Below are 25,348 nucleotides of genomic sequence, written 5' to 3'. Positions count from 1 at the left end.
ATTTTTATAAGTTTCTAATTTTTGCTTGATCACATCATTCAACTTGCTGTGCATAATGTATTTTTTACAATAGTTATGTTGAAAAAATTCAAATGTCTTTATTTAAAAATTACAATGCACCATAGCAATTTTTTATCTGCTACTTGTCGCGATGATCGTTGTTATCGACTGCAGTATTCAAAAGTCAATATTCCAATGTGTTCAGTGAAAATTGAAATGGGCCATAGTAAAAAAAAAAATCAAATAACTGCGCGTCAGTTAATCTGCGCATCGGAAGATCCAGATGTTTTTTTGTTGTCTGCCTTTGTCGATAATCGACACTTTCTGTCAGACGTGCACAGACGTGGTATAATAAATTTCAATGGCGAAATGTTTAATGTGTTTTATTCAAAGTCAGTAGTGTTATACTTCCATTGAAGTTTTCATGGGATTTAAAAAGTAAATTTATTTTAATTTATAAGTGAAATTTTGATAAAAAAAAAAAAAACTTAATGATATATGTAACTTTTTTAACTTACAGTTTTTTTTTTTTTAATCTATTCTTTGCAAATTTTGAGGTCAAGTTTTGTCAAAATAAGTTCATGTAAAAATATGATTATTATTATTATTGCTGTTGCTGTTATTAAATTATTGCCTAAAAGTTATCTGTGCATTCATTTGATTTCTATTCCATTATAATTACTATCTATTTACCCTGCACTGTGCCCCCCCCCCCCGTGAAGGGGGGAGAAAGCACGGTGCAGGGTAAAAAAATTTATAACTATTGCAAAATTTACTGTTTGCCTTATTAAATAATAATATTCACTTTTTCAAAATTTACATCGTCAATTTCCAATATTTAGTATTGCCTTTATAAATTTTTCATATGGCCATTTCAAAAATTACTATGGTACAAGGCTAAAAATTCAAATTGCCGTTAGGCGGCGCTCATCGAGAAAAATTTGTGGGGTTAAACCCAAATAATTTCACCAGAATATAATTTAATACTAGGAAGTTAAATTTATTTTTTTATTTTACAAAATAATGTTGCTCGTTATACGAGCGAAGCAAGACTGAATATTTCTATTTTAAATTTTCTTTTTTTTTATTTTATTTTAATTTTCTTTTCTTTTGTGAAAATTAAAATATTGATTTATTTTTATTTGAAATATTTTATTTAGAATTTTATATTTATTATGTTGAGTAAATGTAAACAAAAAGATTTTATACAAAGAAAAGGTAGATAGTAAATTTTGTAATAGAAAAATATGATAGAAAAAATATTATAGAAAAATAATGAAAAAAATAAATAGAGAGAAAAAATTAAATTTTAAATTTTAAATTTTAAATAAATGCTTTATGACACTGTAAGTGCCTTGTGCAATTTAAGTGTGTTTTACATACTCAAAAAAATAGATTATTTTAATTGCGCATGCGTCGCTATCATGGACCGCCATAAATTGCTATGGCCCATATTGAATTTCAATACGATTCCCCCACGTTTCCGAGTTGCTGTGGGCCATAGTAAAAATCGCGGTGTTCTTTCAGTAAAAAAAAAGAAAAAATCTATCCGTGTATAGACTTTAATTGTTCAATAGATAGTCTTAACTATACCAATGTTACGAACAACCATAGATGTAATACTTTTCACTATGTTGTGTGTTAAAATTAACCATGACCGTACATTTGGAGAAATAAACTGTATACTATGGAAACCTTTAAAATATGTTATGCAATTCTTAGTTGTTATTATATATATCAAATGGTGAACTTTATTAGGTCTGTATAGTTAGTTTTACTATGTTAGCATGAAAGAAGAAGGGAATAAATATATATAGACATTTTCGATTCCATTACTGTTTTATACCTGAATGGCTATTTCGGTAAACCGTCGGAGTTCAACTCCACTCTCCAGAAACCCGCGTTTGAACCCCGTAGTCCAAGCCTCCATCGCGCAAAAAGTCATGTCATCGCAGAAAGGTTGACTTTTTGGGCTGCCACGTCAATGGTCAAGTTTGGGGGTGGTATTCGGCTAAAAGGGGTGATAAAATAAGTTAACTTATGTCATCGCAGAAAGGCAGCCATTACGCGTAAAATATTCTTTCATAACTATAGAATACGAAATAAGTATTGGGTGACAAATAAATAGTCAAAAAAAATTGCTAAGCAAAAAATTACTAGTCCCGTAAAAATTTAAGGTTGCTTATAAATAATTAAATCGTCACTCAATTTTTTTTTTTTTTGGCTTATTTTTCAAATGAAATAAATATCTATACTCTCAATTTTTTTCAATTTTTTCTGACGTCGTTTTTTTGAAATAATTAATGTCAAAGTTGACAACTTTTATACGCGAGAATAGGACTATAAGTTGATATACCGTACATTTTTATTTTTAACGAGTTCGTTTTTCACTAAAAAATTTTCAAATTACTATCAAATTGTAGTGCTCGACAAGACGAATACGATAAAAAAATTTGAATTTTTTCTGACGTTGATTTTTAAAGATATTTAATGTTAAATTTAGAAATTTTCGTCTTTCTCGCAACGAGAGGACATGAGAGAATTGCGATCCGGCAACACTGCTCTCTTCTCCTTGTTTACTTTTCACTGTTTGTTATACACCAACGTGACATACACAATGATGCACTGTAGTAGTAGTAGTATATAAAAAAATACAGTGTCTCACGATTTCCATTTTGCTTGCTGGAATAGTGTTGGTGCCTATCTGTTTACACACACACTACGATTTTTAAGGCAAAAGCGTAACAAAATTTTTAAAGAGGGGCCACAAAATAAACGTAGTGGTATACGAGTCCTCCAAGCCTAAATAATAGTACGACTATGTCCCTTGTAAGCAACCTTAATTTACATGACATAAGTTAAGTTATGTTATTGCAGACAGGAAGCGACTAGGTAAAATTGGTTGGAAATCATGTGTCATATATATGAAAATAATGCTGGCTGACAGTGATCTGGTCATATGTCCAATTGTTGCCCGGAAAAGCGCCTTAAAAAAAAATTTAATTTTTATGACATAATTAGAGTTATGTCATCGCTACGGAAGCCGGGTAGGGACATTGAGTAAATCAATTGACATGACATAAGTTAAGTCATGTTCCGTGAAGGAGAAAACAACATGGCCAAGCAATGGCCTAAGCCTGGCAAAATGTTGCCAAGTCTTGGCTACCAGTATCGGTCAATGCTTGACCCAGGCCTGGGGAGTGACACCAATTTAAACTTGGCTACCAATACTTAGCCAAGCATTGACTAAGACTTCCAAAAATTTAATAATTTAAAAAAAAAATACTTTACAATTGTTCGAACAATTTAATTTTTTTTATTTATATAATTAATGATTTATTTGACCGAAAAAATTACGCTATAAATACTTGACATCACCGAGACTTGTTCAAGGTATTTTTCTAGTTAACAGTGCATAGTACATGTTATTCTTTCTTCGAAAACCTCCCCGAGTACCAAAAAAAATAGTAAAAATAATTCTTTTTTTATAGTGAATCTAATTATTTTTTTTTTACAGTGAACCGAATTAGAATTTTGTGAGTATTTTTTTTTTTTTATGTTCCAAAAAAATTTAAAACGTAAAAAATACGAATTCAAAACGATACACTGAGAGAAATATTAACTAAGAATTACAAACGTAAAAGAAAAAATTACAAAATAAATAGTAAAAACTGCGTTCCCCCGTCATTTATAAGAATTATTCGTATATTGATACATAATTTTTACAATAAAATTATGTAAAAAATCTGGCCATTGACTATATACACTACTAAGCCATAAAATTTACACAATTTTATTGTAATTTCTGTTTAAAAAAATGACTAAATTCACGACACTCACAAGTAAATTTTAGAAGGCTGAGAATTTACCCACTACCGGTTTTAGAATTTACTAAATTTTATTATAAATTTTATTTAAAAGTTGGACATTTTTTGTGTTAAGTTGGGCAGTTTGTGCTAGATTCACGGAGAATAGCAATCCATTCCCGGCAACATTTTTTCTTTTCTGTTTACACGCTCAAAACTCGAAAACTAATTGTTAAATAGAAAAAAGTTACTCTTGATAAATTGTTTACAAATAAATAACCAATAATAAACCTCGCTTAACCCCATACCTAGCTTCAACAGATAAGGCTGTAGAAATGCTTGAAATTACATGACAGTTCAATCATTTGTTCAATCGGTCGGCCATCTTTGTGTTATTTCGCCCCACAAACAGAATTTTTACAAAGCTATATAGTAAAAAATATTTAAGTCTATGCTAACTTTTATATGTGTACATGATAATTTTTATTATATATTTAAGGTATAACTTGCCAAAATGAAAAATAGTCTGAGGCTCATGAAATTAATAATTTAGATAAATGAAATAATAATGCATCTTTTTGTCGATTCAGTTTTTATGTTATAATACTTTTTTTTTTTAATAATTATTCAAAGTTGACATAATTTAGAGAGGTTAAACATGGGCTCTTATGGGAGGAGGTGTTAGAAAATATCTACGAACTTAACAAAACAATACTTGTTTTGGTCTCACCTATCCCAAAAACTAATAGATAATAAAAGAAAAAATATAGTCAAGTCCCCCAAGGTGCACCCTAAGTGTTCCGTAGGATTTTTTATTTTTTTTTTTGTTGTTTGTTTTTTCATTTTGTTGTAAAATAAATGACTATTTTTTTAGTTTTGTTTTATTTTCTAGAGTTGTTTATTTCTGTTATTTAATAAAAAAAAAAAATAAACGACTGAAAAATTTCAAAAAAATAACGTAAAGTCTACAGATGAAGCGTCATCGAATGAAACATTGCCGGAATCGATCTGTCAATATTTGAAATTGAGCCCTATCGAAAAATGGAAATATTAAATCTATTAAGGCCCAAAAATTGAAAATAAATATGATAATTGCTTTTGGGAAAAAAAAAAACATAAATTTCATTTAACATCAACTAATTCGGTTCGGCGGTTCAAAAAATATCTTGCAAAAACAAATTCTGACACTACATTTTGTGTAATAAAAAAAAAATAAACGACCGAAAAATTTCAAAAAAATATCGTAAAGTCTACAGATGAAGCGTCGTCGATTGAATCATTGCCGGATCCGATCCGTCAATATTTGAAATTGGGCCCTGTCGAAAAATGGCACTATCACATCTGATAAGGCCCAAAAATTGAAAATAAATATGATGATTGCTTTTGGGAAAAAAAAAAACATAAATTTCATTTAACATCAACTATTTCGGTTCAGCGGTTCAAAAAATATCTTGCAAAAACAAATTCTGACACTACATTTTGTTTAATAAAAAAAAAAATAAACGACCAAAAAATTTCAAAAAAATATCGGAGAGTCTACAGATGAAGCGTCGTCGATTGAATAATTGCCGGATCCGATCCGTCAATTTTTGAAATTGGGCCCTGTAGAAAAATGGCACTATCACAACTGATAAGGGCCGAAAATTGAAAATAAATATGATGATTGCTTTTGGGAAAAAAAAAAAACATAAATATTATTTAACATCAACTAATTCGGTTCGGTGGTTCAAAAAATATCTTGCAAAAACAAATTCTGACACTACATTTTGTTTAATAAAAAAAAAAATAAACGACCAAAAAATTTCAAAAAAATATCGGAGAGTCTACAGATGAAGCGTCGTCGATTGAATAATTGCCGGATCCGATCCGTCAATTTTTGAAATTGGGCCCTGTAGAAAAATGGCGCTATCACAACTGACAAGGGCTGAAAATTGAAAATAAATATGATGATTGCTTTTGGGAAAAAAAAAAAACATAAATTTTATTTAACATCAACTAATTTGGTTCGGCGGTTCGAAAAATATCTTGCAAAAACAAATTCTGACACTACATTTTGTTTAATAAAAAAAAAAATAAACGACCAAAAATATTCAAAAAAATATCGGAGAGTCTACCCATGAAGCGTCGTCGATTGAATCATTGCCGGATCCGATCCGTCAATATTTGAAATTGGACCCTGTAGAAAAATGGCACTATCACAACTGATAAGGGCCAAAAATTGAAAATAAATACGATGATTGCTTTTGGGAAAAAAAATGGAACCTAATGGCCTTCATAGAAGCCAATTCGATTCATAACTTTTATTTTTATCGCGAAATAACAAAAAGTCACACGAAAAGTGAAAACATAAGTGTCCTACGGAACACTAAAAATAAGGAATTTTTTGATATCAGGATGAAATGGGCTTATAAGACTAAATCTCACGTAATTAATAAAAATATAAGCTAAAAACACGATTTTTAGCAATTTTATGAGAACAAGTATCGAGGCTCTGGCAACAGCGCATTGAAGCGGGAAAATTTAAACAACAAATTTAGCAAAATTTAGCATCCATGTTTAGCTTTTACACAGCATACACACACATACATTCATGAAATAGATATTAAGATGGCGTCAAGATCAGTGTTGCAAACTGACAAAAAAAGCACTATTGCCGGGGTCATTACGAGAAAATAAAAACTAATTAAAATTGTTTAAATTACAAGAATATGATTTATTATGCAATAAAATAGACGAAATGATAAGATTCTCTAGTAAAAAGTATTATTAATAAGCCACAAACGACCGAGAAAGATCCATTTTTTTAGTTATTTGCAGTATTTTTCATTCAAACATATAATAATTTTTATTGTTTTCACTAAACATGTATGTTCTTTATTTAATTAACTCATAACTCATGATCTAAGAGATTAATCAAAAAAAGTAATTCTTCATAAATTGTTTAGAATTGAATTTTCAATAATAAACTTCACTCAACCCCATGTCTATCTGCAATGGATAACGATGTATAGAGGCTTGAAATAACCTAGCAATTTTTTGACATTTTACACATTTTACATAATTTTATTGTAGAATTCCGACTCTCGCGGCCAGTCCCAGAATTAAAACAAAAATTACAAAGTACTATAGTAATTTCTATTCAACCATGATTTTAATTTTTAGTTAAAATTTCTCCCAGTGTATTTTTTTTATTTTTGGGCCTTATTAGATCCAATAGTTTTGTATAGTTTATTTTTTTTTTTCATGTTTAAAAAAATTTAAAACTTAAAAAATAAAAAAAAAATCGAACGTTAGAAAAAAATTTAAAAAAAAAAAATCCTACGGAACACTTAGGGTGCAACTTGGAGGACTTGACTATATTTTTTTTTTTTTTAAAGAAGTTTTACTTGAAAAAAATAAAAACGTTGTTGTTTTTTTAAGGTAATAAAACATATGCATCTTTTAACAATATGTTATACACTACTGTACTCGATAAAGAGAATTTTATGCTTTATAATAAAATCAAAGATACAATACCATATACTTTCCAATTATGTCGATTACATAACAACTGCATAGACCATAATGTTAACGATGATAAAATTTGTCCTGGTTGGATTTCGAATTGTAAAACAGCACGGAGTATCGAGTATTGTCAACGAGTAAGTTGAAAATATGATTGGAATCTTAAAAATAATGATTGTGGAAATATAATTTTAATAAAACTTATTTAGAATGAAGAAGATCAAACGAGTACTAAAAATTATTATTGGATAAAAATCGAAAATCTTGTGACGTTTAATAAAATTATATTTGGTGATACAAGTCATCCATGTCAGTCGACTCAATTGTCACGTGTTGTGATAGGGACTCATCCATATTATACGATCAATGAATTTTATCCGGTTTATTGCGATTGCCTAGATGGTAGTATTCACACTAGGAACGATACGATCCGAGCTATAAGTTTGTTTTGGTCTGAAACAAGTGATAACATGTTGAGTATACGCCTCAAGTATTAAACAGTATATATTTTTATTTCAAACATAATTTAATGCATGATTATTTGGTTGTAGGGTAGCAACTGGTGCACGTCTTGTTGCAAAAGATCGAATGATTCACATTCAGCTTCGAGAAGGTAATCTTTTGCCCTATGGAGGAGTTGATAAAAAAACTGAAAGATGGATTCCACTTCCAACATTTGAATATAATGGAAATTTTCCTAATGTGGCATCTTTTACGAATGGAACAACAAGTTTATTAAAAGAATATTTAGATTTTATCTTGATAGATCAACTTAATTCAAGAAAGATATGTTTACAAAAACTAACTTTTGATGAAGAACATTTGTTGACTGGTATATAAAAATTGTAAAATACAAGAAAGAAAGAATATATAATAACTTAAGTAATTATGGAAAATTGTTTATTTTTAGGAGTGAGATTCAAATATGAGAATTTCAACTCTTTGAAACTTGAAACCAAATATGATGGTTTTAATTATCAACATGGAAACGTTACTACTGAAAGAAAATATAAAGAACAATCATGTGAACAGCTGTAATAAAAATTCAAATTAAACTTATTATTATCAAAATGTTTGGATTATGTATATTAGGGTGGTCCTTAAAAAGGCTATGGTGGAATTTAATCACTCTCACCCCCTCATTTGGTTAGAAATATATAAAAAAAAATTCTCTCAAATTTTCAGAATTTTTACTCAACATTAACCCGTGCCGCAAAAGCTTTTTCTATTTTCGATTTCGGGATTTTTAGCAAGATTACGATATTCATAGAGACAAGATTTTATGAATAATATTAGAACGTCATTGCAAGCAAAAAATATTGGTCGCAACAGAACTTCGATATCTCGAATACTTTTCGAGGTATCGAAGAAACATGATATTAAATTTTTCTTTTCGTCATTTTTTTAGTAGATAAATAGTTTAGTAAAGAAAAAAATTTTGGAATCGATTTTACTAGTATTTTTTACGAGGAATATTGTGGTGCAAACAGAAATATCGTACCTTTCACAGTTTTCGAGATACTGAGCTTTGAAGGTAAAATATATCGAAATATATTACTAACTTTTCATTGATTTAATATTTTTAAATAATTATAAATTTAAAAAAAATCAATATTAATAATGATTCTAGTAAGATTTCTTGCGGAGAAAAACAATAGTGATGATAAAAATTTAATATCTCTATCCATTTTCGAGACATCGTTTATTGAAAATTAAAAATATCGATATATTAATAAGATGACGAGTTGTAACTAGAAAAAACTAGATTCCAAAGTCATATTCCAACTTGGATAAAGAAAAATGTTTTCCTTATAGCCGCTAGATCTTTTCTCAGCTATATCTTGACCTTTGTTATATCATTTATTTAGCCTTAAGGTGTTACCCGCGCATATCTAGAGACCTCTTGCGGATGGCATTCAGAAACATAATATTTCTATGAGTGCGAACGAGATAAAAAAAAAAGGAGAAAATCTTGTTTCTCACTTCCACTTAAGTATTTAGACAAGGACAAAAATTTATTTTTATTTATTGTAAAATAAAAAGGTCTCAAAGCCCTATTAATTTTTATATCAAAAGTTTCCTTATTGTTTCCTCTATCTATACTTAGTTTTTGATAAAGCTAGCCGTATTTTTCGTGAAATGGCTAACCAGGTTTCTAAAAACTCAACCGGGCTCTCCATAAGAACCTATGTATAACCTCCAAAAAAGTAGCCTACTTTATTAATCAATTTCTTAGTAATTAGCTACAAGAAAATTATCATAAAATTTGAGCGTGTGTATTACTATTTCATTAAGCTACTTAAAAAATTTCAAGACTCTATCCGTATTTTTGATTTGTGCTGGATATCCCTTAATTATAGCTAAACATACAATATCTACATTATTTTACCCGCTACGTTCTTCTCTTTAGCTACATCTTTTCCTCACCTGGATTTTTCACTTAGCCGCTAGATCTTTTACTTAGTCTTAATTATAACCAAACACACCCCTGGTAGAAATAATCTCTCCGGATTTTCTACGCGATTGAGACTTCCGGAGATATTATTCCAGAGTTTTTCCACATTTTCTCCGGATTTTTTCAGACAAAATTTCTTTTTTATTTTTCGTAGGTAAACTCTTATTTCTAGTTTCTTTATTGATTTTTCCGATTTTTTGTGTTTGTTTTTAAAGCGAAAATTCCGGAAAAAATGCGGAGATATTATAGAAATAGTCTGGAGATTACTCCATAAATATCTCTGAAAGTCTCAATTACGTAGAAAACCCGGAGTAAGTCCGGAGAAATCATGAGAAATCCGGAGTAAATCTGGAGAGATTATTTTCACCAGGGACAAAATCTACGTTATTTTACCGGCATAATTGCTTCCTTAGCTTCATCTTTTCATCAGCTAAAGGCCGACTGGCAAGAATTTATGGTGGGGAAGCATAGCTCTCACTCACTCAATCTGGTGGGCTCTTATGAAAAGAAATGTGGAAGGGGCAGCTTCACCATCATGAACTCTTGCAAGTTGGCTTTTACATTATTTCATTAAAAACGAAAGTTATATCCTTTTATTCAAGTTGTAATATAACTATGGAATCTAGTTTTTTCTAGTTACAACTCGTCATCTTATAAATATATCGATATTTTTAATTTTCAATAATCGATGTCTCGAAAATGGATAGAGATATTAAATTTTTATCATCACTATTGTTTTTCTCCGTAAAAAATCTTACTAGAATCATTATTAATATTGATTTTTTTTAAATTTATAATTATTTAAAAATATTAAATCAATGAAAAGTTAGTAATATATTTCGATATATTTTACCTTCAAAGCTCAGTATCTCGAAAACAGTTGAAGGTACGATATTTCTGTTTGAACCACAATATTCCTCGTAAAAAATACTAATAAAATCGATTCCAAAATTTTTTTCTTTACTAAACTATTTATCTACTAAAAAAATGACGAAAAGAAAAATTCAATATCATGTTTCTTCGATACCTCGAACAGTATTCGAGATATCGAAGTTCTGTTGCGACCAATATTTTTTGCTTGCAATGACGTTCTAATATTATTCATAAAATCTTGTCTCTATGAATATCGTAATCTTGCTAAAAATCCCGAAATCGAAAATAGAAAATAAGCTTTTGCGGCACGGGTTAATGTTGAGTAAAAATTCTGAAAATTTGAGAGAATTTTTTTTTATATATTTCTAACTAAATGAGGGGGTGAGAGTGATCAAATTCCACCATAGCCTTTTTAAGGACCACCCTAATGTATATATAATAATAATGATTAATTTACACATTTCAGACCTGAATTGATTTTAAATCATCCTGATGATCCACTTAAATTTGAAAAAAATTTGCATGATTCTAAAGAAAATCAATTTATTTCTATTAGAGCATCAGACTTGTTTAAAGACGCATCACAAACAACTATTCCATTTTTTGATCTTTTAGAAGTCGCACCTGAAACGAGCGTGCCAATTACGGGAATTGAACTATTTCACAAGGGACAACTTGATGGTACATCTGGTGGATATATTTCTTTAAAATTATATCCGTTAAATTTAACCATGTACATGAATCCACTATCAGTTTATTACGATTTGAATACTGAGAATATCACGATACCTGAAGTTGAAAAGTCCGTTTGAAAAACTCATCTTGAAAATAACCTTTGGAATGTCATTGTCATCAATATTTATTTGAAATATTTTCCTATTATCTGAGAATTAATTGAGATGAAGAATCCTTGTTCTAAAAAGATTTCTAATGACCGTCTGCACGGAGAAGAAAATAAGTATATTATCTTTTTTTAAAAAAAGAAGTTAATTCTTACTATGTTTCATATGTTATATACATTATATATATTGTAACTTTTACTATATGTTCACCAGTAAAAAGTAGGGTTTTCTTTCTCAGCAATAATGAAAAAAAAGTAAATATTTTATGATTTTATTTCAATTTATTTATTTTTAAGTTCTTGACTGCCTAGCTATTTTTTATTTTTAAATTTATTATTAATCAAGGCTTCGAACCAGTGACTTGATGAATTACCTGGAATATCCGAATTCAGTGCCGTGGCCCCCACGATGAGGGACGTGACTTATCGTCTATTCTGGCCTTTCTACCATTCACGGTTCTCTTTACATTCTATCTAGTTTTGCCAAGTTTCAAAATAAGGGACGTTATTTTTTTTCGTAAAAAGCTAGATTTTTTTATTAGCCGCGAGATATTTTACTTTGCCGCCAGATTTTTTACTTAGCCTTAATTATAGCCAAACAAATAATATCTACATTATTTTACCAGCCAAATTTTTTACTTAGCCGCAAGATTTTTTACTTAGAAAAAAAAATGGACTTAGAAAAAAAAATAAAAAAGGAATGTAGATATTGATCGTTTGGCTATAACTAAAGCTAAGCCCATATTTCCTAACTCAAAAGAAAAATCGTCAGATCAAATCAGATCAAATTAGATCTAATTTGATCTGAGCCAGATCTAATTTGATCTAATTTGATGTGGCTCAGATAAGATTTGATCTGATCAGATCTAGGTACAGATCAAACTTGATCTGCGTCCAGATTGAATCTTATTTGACCAGCGGTTCGAGTGATGTCAATTATTTATCGTAAAAATATAGAATTCTTAATTGTATTTCATTAAAACTATAAGAAGAAAAACCAAATTCTTCAATCGAGCATTGACTAATTTGAAATTATTTTTATTAAATTAATAAATTTTTATCCAGATCAAGTCAGATCTGAAATTGTCCAATAATCATTACTGGCTTGATCTAGCATATTCCAGATCTGATTCTTCCCAGATCCAGTTTTATCAGATTAGATCTAGTCAGATCACGTTTGATCTAAACAGATCAAGTTTAATCTGGTTAGATATAGTATGATCTGAGTCCAGATCAAGTTTGATCTAGTCACATCTGGTCCGATAAGATTTGATCTATGCGCACATCAAGTTTGATCTGATTTGATCTGCCGATTTTTCCCTGGGTACCCACACAAATACTACTTCAGCAGTAAAAAACTTCGATCGTGAAGTAAATTTCGGAGTTAATTAATCATTCGCGATTGAATATTGTGACGAACTCGCTTTTGCAATCACGATTTTCGTCATCAGCCAAACTTCACCGACTGTAATCCGATAATTTGTATTCAATTCAATAATATTTATCGGCATTTTGACAAACTGTAAATTAGTAAATTTTTTTTTTTTTTTTTGCTTTCGCATAAGACATACACTGAAAAAACAAACTTTCAAAATGCAGAAGTTTTGTGGTTCCAAAAAAGTTCCAAAAAAGTTCTTGGATTATGGAAAAATTGTCTTATATTAAATAAAAAACTTCTTAATTAGAGAACGAAAAATTTCTTGAATTATAAAAATATTGTCTTTGATTATAACAAATACGTCTTATAAACTAAATAAAAAAGTTCTCAAATATAATGACAAAAATTTCTTGATTCATAACAAAATGTTCTAATTTTTATTTTTTAGAAGTAAGTTCTTGGTTTATGACCAAATAGGTCTTGGATTATAACAAAATGTTCTAGATTTTAGAAGTAAGCTGGTTCAAGACGTATTTTTTATAATCCAAGAAAATTACTGATCAAACGAAGAAAAAAAATTCAAGTACATAAATGAATTTAAGAAAAAAAAATAATAATTTTATTTATTAATTTTTATGATTTTTTTTTGCTCTTGATTTGCAATTGAAACGTTCGCTGGATTCGTTCTTGATTAGCTCTTGATTTGCTATGGAATGGTTACTGCGCAGACTGGATGTACTTTTTTTTTTTTCTATATATATTTTTTTTTAAGTTAAAATGACTAAAAAATAATAATGAAAATAATAAAATGGCATAAAATAATTAACATTAATATTCATTTATTAATTTTTATGAATTTTTTTTGTTCCTGATTTGCAGCTATTGGTTTGCTATTGATTTGCTTTTGATTTTAATGGTAATAAGTTTTCATAAACTAACGCTAGCGGTGGTCTTGTGTTTTGTGTGCCTGTATGACAGCTCGCTCCCTAACCTATCATAACCTTATGCTTTTAAATCATATAAATTATTAATAATAAAAGATAATTTACGTAAAAGTAATGTGTCTAAACTGTTAATAAATTATTTTAATATTTTATTATCTTATTTATAGGTTCATATTATAATTAGGGGTTCTGTAATATTACTCTGGTAGAAATATTACTCCGGCATTACTCCGTTTTTGGCCAATTGTCGGAGAAAGTTTTCCGGCATGAGATTCATGCCGGAATAATTTCGTTGGCATGAAATTAGTACCGGCAAAATTATTTCGGCATGAAGAAAATTATTTCAGACAATGAAGAAGACAAAAATCCAGCATTGATCTCATGTTGGAGTAATTTATCCGTCATTGAAGTCATGCTGGAGTAATTTCTCAGGAAATGGGCCAAAAACGGAGTTACCAGGGTAATTTTAATTTGCTCTGTAATAGCTAGTGATTCGTTCTCGTAAAAGCGCCGAATGAAATCATTTTCACCAGGGATCCTACATGTTTTAATTTAAATGTTCTGAATTTAAAGAGAAAAAAATTCACTTTTTTTAAAAATAATATTTTCTCGACGACACATCTACTGTATCGTCAAGAAAAAAAATTTTGATAATTATAATGTGGGCTTTTGAATGAATTGGTGCTTCAAATTATTCCTTCATCCCACCCTGCATATTTTAATTATTTTTTTTTTTTGTTAACAGGGGTTATCTTTTAGAGTTATATCATGTTTTTAAAAAACAGTACATCATGACATGGTAAAAAAAAGAAGTAATAAATAAAATTTATTCAAAAACTATCGATATTTCCATTATTTTGCCAAAAATAGTCATTATTGTTAGTGTGTTTATGACTGGGTTACTGAAGTGCACCATATTTTTTATATGATTGAATCTCAATAATTGGTTAATATTTGTAAAAAAAGTAATTTGAAATAATCATATTTTTTCTATTATATGCTTTGTATAAAAAAAATTTCGAAAAATCCCGCTTCAAACAATCCTTTAGTTAATCACTAGATAGATTTTTAACTAGTCAAAATCAAAATGTAACCAGTTGCGGCTGTAGGGACTTTCATATTTATATGTGAATCTGTCAACTATTGTTATTATATTTATATATATTGGAATTTATATAAGTGATTTGCTAAATTTTCAAACAATATAAAAATAATTAATAAAATGTTAAAATTATCAGAAAAAATTGATTTAACTGGTTATACACTAGTTTTACCAGCGGTTGCAGTTGGTAATGTTGGACAATTGGCAATTGATATATTAATATCAAGTACACAAATGAAAAAAATTGGTTATGTATTGAGTTCTGGTTTTATTCCGATAATTGGTGCTGATCCTTATTCAACAGAATCAAATGATGTTTGTACATCAGGTGATATTTATTATGATCCTGATAGTAAAATTGTTTCAATACAAATCAGATCACCACCAGTTAAAAGATTAAATAAATTTTTCAATGATGTCAAGCAATTTGTTCAAATGGAAAAAATTGAAAAAGTAAGTCATCTAAAATTATTTTAAAAAGTTAATAAATTTTCATATGAATTTATTTTAAATAAATTATCAACAGGTTATAATATTAACAAGTGCATGGGCACATACAAGAAATGATGCTCAAATTCATACGATGCCAATGCGTTATATTGTATCTCCAATTATTGAAAAAAATCATGGTAAAAAATTCAAAGAACTCAATTGGCTTCCATTGGAAACTGAAAAAAATCCATTTACAAATACTGAAGAATTGTCAATACCAGGTGGTGGATTTGCTAAAAAACTTTATGATTTTTTTATCACAAATGAAATACCATCAGCAATATTATTGGTATTTTGTTCAGAAGGTGATAATGTACCAGATGCTACTGGGTTAATAAAATATTTATCAGGCTGGATAAATATTGTTGTTAAACAAACTAAATATCCATCATCATGGGAATTTCTCTTTGGCAATCCAGCACCATCAGACATTTATTAAATTAATAAACAACACTATTGTCAAATTATTCTTTATATACCTATATATATATTTTTTTTTTGAAATAAAAAACAAAAAAAGTTAATTATTTACACTTTAATTCAAACACAATGTGTCTTTTTTCTTGATGAGTTATAATTTTTGTTTTTTCACATTTTATAAATACGTATGATGAAATTAAACTAGATAATAACTATTTAAGCAAGGAGTTTTGATTTTGTTGTAAATGCAACGTATGATACACCAATTGCAAGAAAAACAGCAAGAAGTTCTGAGTTGATCCAAGGTCCTTGATAGACTCCTGGGTTGTTAAGTACGACAACAGCAAGTGATTTAATTGTTGCTGGATCTTCGCCATTACGAATGGCTTTTCTGATTGCTGCATAACTGTCTTGATCGTACAACTTAACAATGTAATCTCCAGATCTTGCTTTTTTGACATCATCAGTCCAAGAAACCTGGAAAAAAAATAAATAAACAAATAATTTTTTAAACAATACTTTGTTGTACATCAAATTGTCACACAAGAATAACATTTTTTTTACAGTTAAAAAATTAGTAAGTTATTTATACATCTGTTGACGGATAAATATTAAAAATAATAACCTGATATTTATTGTCAGCACTGAGTCTTACAGCCGGCAGCGATTTTCCCTCACATTCAGCATAAAGTGAAATATCATTAACACCATTGCTGCATTTTAGTGTAAATTGAGTTGTAAATGCAACATTTGTTAATATTGTTGCATCTTCAGTGACATATGATGTGGATGTCACCTGGGGATTCAGACAAGTTTCAGCAGCAATACCGTAAACAAACACGAGAAGTGCACACAAAACTGAGAATGACTTCATTATTTTATTAGAATTTTGTTAACTAAATATAATTTAATTCAATATTTAAAGTTTTTTTTTTTTTTTTTGGAGCAAAGAACTTCTGATTAATCTTGCCTGGTTGAAGACAAATTTTATACAATGTTGTTGGATGAACAGAAAAATATATAATCTGTACTTTTGATGTGTGTGTATTTGCACGTATTTGAAGCCACGTCACGAAATTTTTAAAATGCGTGGAGCCACAGTGGCAAACAACAGCAACGCTACACATTTTCAATTTTGGAAGTAGTAACTATGATCCTGTCTGCGCATTGCGCACTGTCATGCACTAAAAACAAAATTTTTAAGTGCAGGGAAAAATTGTTCAGAAGGTCATGGTCAAAGTATTGTTATTATTTTGTATTATTTACATATCTATCATAATTCATAAGTCATAATAAATATGTATTATGGAATATGCCATTGAGTAAGCATGGCTGTCATAATTACGTTTATGCTCATTTTTAAAAGCACAAAGTTAATAAATAACACAATTTATTGACTAATATCATTTTTAAATCATTAAAAGTAATATCAGTATTGAGTATATAAGTAAATAAATAAATACTACTCTGTAAATAACTTCCAAAAATTGTTTTCTAATTTATAATAATAAATTTATAATATAACTTTTATTAAATTATTATTAGTTAAGAATTTAAAAATTAAAAATAAATGAGTAATTCAAAAAGTAAATAAAAATGCCTATGAACACGCACACGCGCAGCAACTGAGGGATTCATTCATTATTACTCATGGTCAAAACTTGTCAAAACTCATCAAATTATCATGTGATCTGATAAACAAGCTAAATATCAACATAACAATAATATAATAACAACAACAATGACAATGTGTCCAAAAAATTCATACTAAAAGAATCACATTTGATTTCTAGTTTCATAATCAAAGTAGTCATAAAAAACTAACAAATGTTTGGTAGAAAAAATTTTTGTAAACATTATTTATTTCAAGCATTTGTTGCTTCAATTTTTTTACTATTTTTTTGTGAATATGTTGTCTACTACATTGCACTTGCTCAGGTAATTTTAGAAAATTTATTAATATATAGATATTTATAAATGTTTGATTATATAATTGATATATTATTTTATGCAAATAAATTTTAAAATATCCAGTGTGGATGGCCAGCTTTAGATCCAGACAAAACAGATCCAAATATTGCTCCTCCAGAATCTGATGAACAACCTGTAAAAGCATTGTTTCTTGCTGATACCCATTTATTGGGTCCTAGAAAAGGACACTGGTTTGATAAACTCAGAAGGTTGGTAAAAAAAAAATTAATTAAAAAATAGTATTGAATCAATTTATCTTACAAATAATGAAAATATTTCCTTTCATTTAGAGAATGGCAAATGTACAGATCATTTCAAACTGCAATAACTCTTCATCAGCCAGATGTAATATTTATTCTTGGTGATGTATTTGATGAGGGTTCGTGGGTCAATGCTGCTGAATACAATGAATACGTTCGAAGATTCAATTCAATATTTAAAGTACCACATAAAAAAAAAATTTATGTTGTTGCTGGTAATCATGATATGGGATTTCATTATGTTATAACACCATATTTGAATAAAAGATTTATGGAATCAATGAAAGCACAAAACGGTAAAAGACTTACAATACGAGGTAATCATTTTGTTTTGGTAAATAGTATGGCACTTGAGGGTGATGGATGTTTTCTTTGTAAACCAACTGAAATTGCAATTAATAAAATTTCAAGTAAGTTATTATTTTTAATATTATGAAACTTTTATAAATAATAACTAATACATAATTTTTCAACAGAACAATTAAAATGTTCAAAAGGCATTGGAAATGATTGCTCAAATAATAATATAATAAAACGTTATAGTCGTCCAATATTACTTCAACATTATCCAATGTATCGTGAATCTGATGCACTATGTTCTGAGTCAGACCAAGCACCTGATAATATAAAAGATATTAAATTTCGTGAACGATGGGAATGTCTATCGAGAGAAGCAACTGAGCAACTTTTAGACATTTTAAATCCTAGACTTATTATTGATGGTCATACACACTATGGATGTCGAACGATGCATGGACAAGATATTCTTGAAGTTACAATTCCATCATTCAGCTGGAGAAATATCAATAATCCATCTTATTTAATGGGTATATTTACTCCAAATAATTATGCATTATCAAAGTGTTACATGCCACTTGAAACAACAGTCATTAAAATTTATATATTTGGAGGTATTTTTATATTATTTTATGTTGTTTTAAAAATTAAACAACGTATCAATCATTATCATTTGCTAAAACTTCAGTGATACAGGGTTAAATAAAATATTTAATAATAAATAAAATAGTTTTTTTTTATGTTTTTATATGAATTTTTACAATTAATTTTATTTATTTTTATTTTAGTAACAATTTTATTATTCATATCCATTTGGTAATTATTTATGATAATTTAATTATCAAATTTTATATTATAATTATTGAATACAACAGCAATGATATTCAATTGGAATCTTGATGTTTTTTCATCACTTCATGTACCATAATAATAATAATAATAATAATAATAATTAAAAGCTGTACATAAAATAAATATTTACAGTAGTTCTAGCGTTAGTAACAAATAAAGAGATTTTTATGTAGCTAAGAAAAAACATTGATTTTATTAAAATATGATTTTTAAGATTTATTGTTTAAATTAATATGATTATTGAACACAACATAATAACATTGTTTAAAAATACTAACTAGCTTTTTTTTATATTTTATATTCAAAATGCTACGAAATTCAATTTTTTTAATAATTATAAATATTGCTTAAAATAAATTATTTATAGTTCGGGCGAAATAGGGCAGTATTATTGTCAAATTAATAATTGAAAAATGTCCTAATTGTTATAAAATTCGTGATATTCTAAAAAATTTAATTAAACGCTAGAACTACTTTTAGAAATAATTTATTTTTTATAATCTTATATTAGAATATGATTTTATGATTTGTTGTATTCCAATTAATTTTTTCTTTTTTGAATTTTACTCGTGACATTTTTTATTTTTTATTTTTTTTGAGTTTTTGATATTGATAACTAAATCAGTAAGTACCAATAGCTAATTTTTTTTTTTTTTTATACGAAATTATTCAATGAATTTTATTTATTAATAAATACAAATTATTATATTTCTTGATTTTTTTCTAATTCATTAATATTAATAATATTAAAGAAAAAAAAAAAAAATTATATTGAAAAATATAATTTTATTAACATACATGCTATGGAGATTGAATGAATTTTTATTTCTGTTGAAACTAATTTTTTTGTTTCTTCAGAATATGACAATAATTTTTTAAACAAATAAAAATAATTTTTTTTTTTCTTTTTTGAGACACATACATTGACTAGTCAATTTTGACAGCTGCATAAATTTTCCTGATAAATGCATAAGCTGCAAAAAATCCAATAGTACCAGTTAATAACCAGAATGTGAGTACCATTAATGCAGTATAGCCGAAATAGAGAAGTGTTGGTACAAGCTCAGTTATTTCAAGTTTAGTCATAAAGTAAAATACTGAATATGCTAATACGTAAACTGCTGATCCACCACTTGCAATAAAACTTCTCCACCACCATCTGTAATCCTATAAATTAAAATTATTTTAAGTTGTTTTAATGATAAATTAAATATTTAAAATAAAATAAATATAAACTTACTTCACCACATAATTGAAAGTACACCATGACAATTGATATTTGTGAGCATGAAATGACGAGAATACAAAAAACAAGAAATAGAAAACCAAAAAGATAGTAAAATTGATTTTCCCATAAAGCAGTTAAAATGAATAATAATTCAATAAATACTGCACCAAATGGAAGAATTCCAGCCATCAATGTACTGTAAAACGAAAAAAAGTTGTTTAATCATTTCAACTGTGTATAGATATTTCAATTTAAAAATTAACAAAAACAACAAAATGTTAAATAAACTCACCATAATACTGGATTCATGTACCACAATTGATCAGGAATTTGTCTTGGTATTTGATTTGTTCTAACTGGATGTGTAAATGGCTGTTTACGATAACCAAAAAAGTAACCAAGATAAACTAATGGTAATGATATACCAAACCATAAAAATAATAATGCAACCATTGTTACAAATGGTACAGCACCAGAACTATGTTTACCCCATATAAAAAAATTCAAAAAAAAACATGTTACAAAAACAATACCAGGATAAAGTGTTGCTGTTAAGAAAGCAGCACGTTTCCATTCTCTTCCTTTCATTGTTTTGTATAATCTTGCTGAAAAATAACCAGCGATTAAACCAGAAAATACATAAAGAAATATTGCACATGTGGCAAGTGCACCACGACTTGCTGGGGATAACATTCCCAACATTGCGAAAAATATTGTTATTAATGCCATAAAAAAAATTTGTATTCCACTTCCAATAACAGCTGCAAAAAAACGTGAATTTGTTGGTGGGCGAAAAACATCACCATGTACTAATTTCCATCCAGTTTCTTCAATTGATTCATCAAGTCCAGTTAAACTATCACAGTCACCAGCATTATATCTTGCAATATCACGTCTCAATGTTCTTACCATAATCATTGTAAGAATTCCTATAAATTATACATTTTAAATACTATTAATTATATTCATACATTTGTATTATTTATAATAATTACCTGAGAGAAAAAATACAACAACCAAAGAATTGACAATTGAAAACCAATGAATTTCAACATCACTCATACCAAGATAAATATCCCATCTACTTGCCCAACTTATGTCTGATTTAGTCCATTCAACAGAATATAAAAATAATAATTTTGTTCCTTTTTCATTAACATATTGAAAATTTGTCTTATCAGGTACATGACATGTATTATCTTCAAAAACGATTTGTGTATAATCAACTGATCTTGGCTCAACTTCAAAGCCAACAACACGAAATTCATTTTCACCATGTTTATGATATTTTAATTTAAGTTTTAAATAATTATTAATATATGGTAGACCATTTAATATACCACCAAGTCTATAACCATGATAAACAATGAGATTATCATCTTTATGTAATTGTCTTGTTGCAATCGGTAAATTATCAATTAATAAATGTACAGTATATTCATGCTGTATTCTTTCAATAACAAGTTTTGAATCTTCTTCACTCCATGTCATTGGACTTGATCGTGAATGACACAATAAACGACATGATACATCCTCTTTCATAGCAACATCATATGGTGTATTTACAATTCTATCACCACGTAATACTTCACCAAGATTTTCAGATTTATATTGAAATGAACCATTTTTTGGTAAACAAAAACGTAATGAATAATATTCATATGGTAATTGTGTATGTGTACTTGTCATTTTAACAGCTTTTATTTCAATTTTTTGACCATTTTTAAATTCAACTGGAGCAACACCAGGCACATAAAAACAATTTATTTGTTGTATTAACAATGACGATATCACTGTTACTGTTAGTAATTTTAATCGTTCCTAAAAAAAATACCTACATATAAATTTTATGATTTTTAACGAATCAACAAGTGAAATGGGATTAGTGAACGATAAATTTTTTTTTTTTCTTGAAATAATGATAATTTAAAGAGAGTAATTGTTTGGTTAATTGTCATCAAGGATATGTCATTATAATTTAATATTTTAAATGATTAATATCAATTGCAGTATTGTGAATATTAAGGAAACAAAAATCAACAAAAGGAAAATAAAATCAATATAATTTTCATAAGAAATTTTTTGTGGTATTTACTGTGATGACTGACAGATTATTGTTTTTAACTTACCATTTTTGTGACGTTGTTCTTGACGAATTAACGCCACGCCGACTAGTTTTTTTTATACGTTGTTTTGTTAACTTTCTATTATGCACCATTAACAGTAATAACTGTTATCACAAGACAAAGATTTACTTTGCTTTACAGTACTTTTAAGAGTTCTAAGTGCTGATGAGTAATGCCGCTAAGAAATAAGAATTTACATAAGTTTTACATACATTGTTGTGTATTTTATCTACATGTGTGTAAAACATGTTTCACATGACAATATTTCGGTAACTTACCGGTATAATACTGTAAAAGCGTATAGGTAGTCAGTACGTAGGGTACGTAGTACGTACTAGTAATTAATTAAAGTACGTACAGTGTTGGGCTCTTTTGGATTTTTGCAATATTATACGCAATATATATTTGTAATGTTTGTCCGAGGTCAACTTTTTTTTAAATTAATTAAATAAAAATTTAAAATTAAGTGCCTAATTAAAGTCCTACGGCGCATGCGCGTAGATTTTTTTTTTCTATAGTGGCTATAGTGTATCAGCAGTCCAATTCACAGGGCATTACAATTTAGGGCTTTTTTCCTCCACTGGCGGCGCTTGTAGAGCTTTTGTATGTGAAATCTATGTAAAAAAAAGTTTACAAGCGCCATCACCGGCAAAAAAAAGCCCTAAATTGTAAAAAATTTGCCCTGTGAATTGGACTGCCGTTGAGATGTAGAGCCGGCTATTTATTTTTTTGACGGTTAATAACCGGTTTAAAACCAAACGGGGGCGGGGCATCGACACGCACGCGCAAAATTTAAAGCTTCACGATAGGTCCAAAATCAGAGACTTATTTCAATGTTTAATATAATTAATTATTAATAATAAAAACAATAAATTATTATAAATAAATAAATTGTTATAAACAAACAAAATATAATATTTGAGTTATTTATATTAAATTCGGGTTAAAAAAAAAAAATTTTAATGATACATACTGAAAATAAAAATAAATATAAAAAACAATGATGATTGGTAATAATAATATTAGCAATAAGACCTATAACCATATAATATTTATTAGTAACAATGAATGGAAGAAAAATTGAGACTAATAATATTTTCAATATTATACAATAATATTGTAACAAGTAGAATAATACAAATTTAAAAATATACCATATTATGTTAACGTTTTTTATATTTTTTTATACCATGAACTTGTTGAAAACTAATAAAGCTTTTTATTTTCATTGTGACATTAGTTTGTCAATATTTTGCACTTGCAATATGTCCTTAAAAAAAATAAATTAAAAGGAAAAAACAAAAAAATAAGCAATTTTTTCATGAGAAAACAAAGAAAAAAAAAAAACGACAAACTCAACTAAAAACTAGATATGTTTTTAAAATTCATATGATTAATTTTTGGTGTACTTTGCACTTTAAAATTTAACACTTGTAACCCTTTTTTAAGTACAATAATGTTAATTTAAGCTCTGGCATATATTGCTCGTGCAAAAGAAGCATTCAATTTATCATGATTTTCTTTGGACTTTTTAGTACCAATAAACTTGTCAATTGAGCCTTTGTTTTAAGTTGTTTTGTTCTTTGTAATTAGTGCTACAACTTGCTCAGATGATTGTCTGACATCAAGTTTATTTTTTGGCACAATCATTGCATAAAATTTGTTTAAATTTCATCATCACAATTTTGACATTCTTGAGCAAGATGCTTCTTCATTCTACCAGCATTTGAAACATATTTTTTTCCACAATATTTAAAACTTCCTGTCTTGTATTTGCAGTCAGGATTTGCAACAACATTAAAATGTTTTCAAACCTCAGATTCAGAACGACTCATTGTTAAAATTGGTATCTATAAAATATATGGATTGTTATTAAATCTCTTTGGACTAAATTTAATTACTTTTTTTACTTACATATATGACATATCAACAACGAAAATGTAGACTGTCAACTCTGGGTTTAACCTTACTTTTTCTTATTACAATAATCAAGTCTCTCTGGACTGAATCTGACATACCCATCAACTGCAAATTATAATATTGATTGTCATATAATTATTTGAAATTTATCACTGATAATACTTATTTTTTAGAAAAATGTTTAACAAAATATTAATAACAATAAAAATAAAAGTTGTTATGATGTTTACCTTTTTCACTGTCTTTTTTTATTCATAAATTTTTCAGTTGACACTACGATTGAATTTTTGTTAATATAATTTAATTATTCATATTTTTTTGACATCAAATAAATAATATTTAATGTTAATATTATTTATAATAAACTAATATTTTTGTTGTTGAAAATTAATAAATAATACATACGCAGTATGAAGTACGCGCAGCTTTTTGTGCGTTAAAAACCAAAAAATTTTTAACCGCCTGTTATTAACCAGTTGATGACCGCGGTTATTAACCGACTCACAGCTCTACTGTCAGCACCCGTATTCAGAGGATGTTCTCATTAGGGCGTTTTTTTTCCGATGGTGGCGCTTGTGAAGCTTTTTTATGTAAAATCTATATAAAAAGTTCACAAGCGCCGCCATCGGAAAACCCTACAAACAATCTATCGAAAATTAGGTGCTTTCTTTTTGTGTATTTATTTTTTTTCCTGTTTATTTACACGCATGCGCAATCGAATGCGCAGTCAGCAAAAAGTCAGTTTGCAACAGCGTAGGACATGAGGGGCTGGATCAGCCATAGGTGCTTTCTTTTGTGTATTTATTTTTTTTCCTGTTTATTTTGACGCATACGCAATTGAATGCGCAGTCAGCAAAAAGTCAGTTTGCAACAGCGTAG

The 25,348-nt window shown here is 28.1% G+C and overlaps 5 protein-coding genes and 1 long non-coding RNA gene across 6 annotated transcripts; 3 read left to right on the top strand and 3 right to left on the bottom strand.

The window, feature by feature from the left end:
• Positions 1-7,371: 7,371 nt before the first annotated feature.
• On the top strand, positions 7,372-11,450 carry LOC122860281. The gene is made up of 5 exons (XM_044164026.1): positions 7,372-7,447; positions 7,520-7,782; positions 7,862-8,142; positions 8,221-8,344; positions 11,105-11,450. Coding segments are annotated over exons 2-5 (753 nt in total). The 5' UTR covers positions 7,372-7,447; positions 7,520-7,780.
• Positions 11,451-14,959: 3,509 nt separating this feature from the next.
• LOC122850906 (proteasome assembly chaperone 2) lies at positions 14,960-15,856 on the top strand. Its single transcript, XM_044149962.1, has 2 exons — positions 14,960-15,356; positions 15,430-15,856. Exons 1-2 carry the CDS (start codon positions 15,024-15,026, stop codon positions 15,832-15,834), a joined length of 738 nt encoding a protein of 245 aa, XP_044005897.1. The 5' UTR covers positions 14,960-15,023; the 3' UTR covers positions 15,835-15,856.
• A 3-nt stretch (positions 15,857-15,859) lies between these two features.
• LOC122850915 (translocon-associated protein subunit delta) lies at positions 15,860-16,820 on the bottom strand. Its single transcript, XM_044149969.1, has 2 exons — positions 16,441-16,820; positions 15,860-16,292 (listed from the first exon to the last, which is right to left on the bottom strand). Exons 1-2 carry the CDS (start codon positions 16,687-16,689, stop codon positions 16,032-16,034), a joined length of 510 nt encoding a protein of 169 aa, XP_044005904.1. The 5' UTR covers positions 16,690-16,820; the 3' UTR covers positions 15,860-16,031.
• A 178-nt stretch (positions 16,821-16,998) lies between these two features.
• Positions 16,999-19,445, top strand: LOC122850896 (metallophosphoesterase 1). The gene is made up of 4 exons (XM_044149954.1): positions 16,999-17,753; positions 17,850-17,995; positions 18,077-18,456; positions 18,523-19,445. Exons 1-4 carry the CDS (start codon positions 17,643-17,645, stop codon positions 19,032-19,034), a joined length of 1,149 nt encoding a protein of 382 aa, XP_044005889.1. The 5' UTR covers positions 16,999-17,642; the 3' UTR covers positions 19,035-19,445.
• On the bottom strand, positions 19,439-22,788 carry LOC122850888 (transmembrane 9 superfamily member 4). The gene is made up of 5 exons (XM_044149946.1): positions 22,553-22,788; positions 21,419-22,244; positions 20,716-21,352; positions 20,436-20,619; positions 19,439-20,362 (listed from the first exon to the last, which is right to left on the bottom strand). Exons 1-5 carry the CDS (start codon positions 22,553-22,555, stop codon positions 20,123-20,125), a joined length of 1,890 nt encoding a protein of 629 aa, XP_044005881.1. The 5' UTR covers positions 22,556-22,788; the 3' UTR covers positions 19,439-20,122.
• Positions 22,789-23,717: 929 nt separating this feature from the next.
• Positions 23,718-24,747, bottom strand: LOC122850883. The gene is made up of 3 exons (XR_006373667.1): positions 24,700-24,747; positions 24,464-24,574; positions 23,718-24,399 (listed from the first exon to the last, which is right to left on the bottom strand). It is a non-coding gene; the product is annotated as an uncharacterized LOC122850883 (long non-coding RNA).
• Positions 24,748-25,348: the final 601 nt, after the last annotated feature.

This window comes from Aphidius gifuensis, linkage group LG1 (assembly GCF_014905175.1).
Source record: "Aphidius gifuensis isolate YNYX2018 linkage group LG1, ASM1490517v1, whole genome shotgun sequence".
Taxonomy (NCBI): domain Eukaryota; kingdom Metazoa; phylum Arthropoda; class Insecta; order Hymenoptera; family Braconidae; genus Aphidius; species Aphidius gifuensis.
The sequence above is the reverse complement of the archived record's forward strand: the minus strand, read 5'-3'. Positions and strand labels throughout refer to the sequence as shown.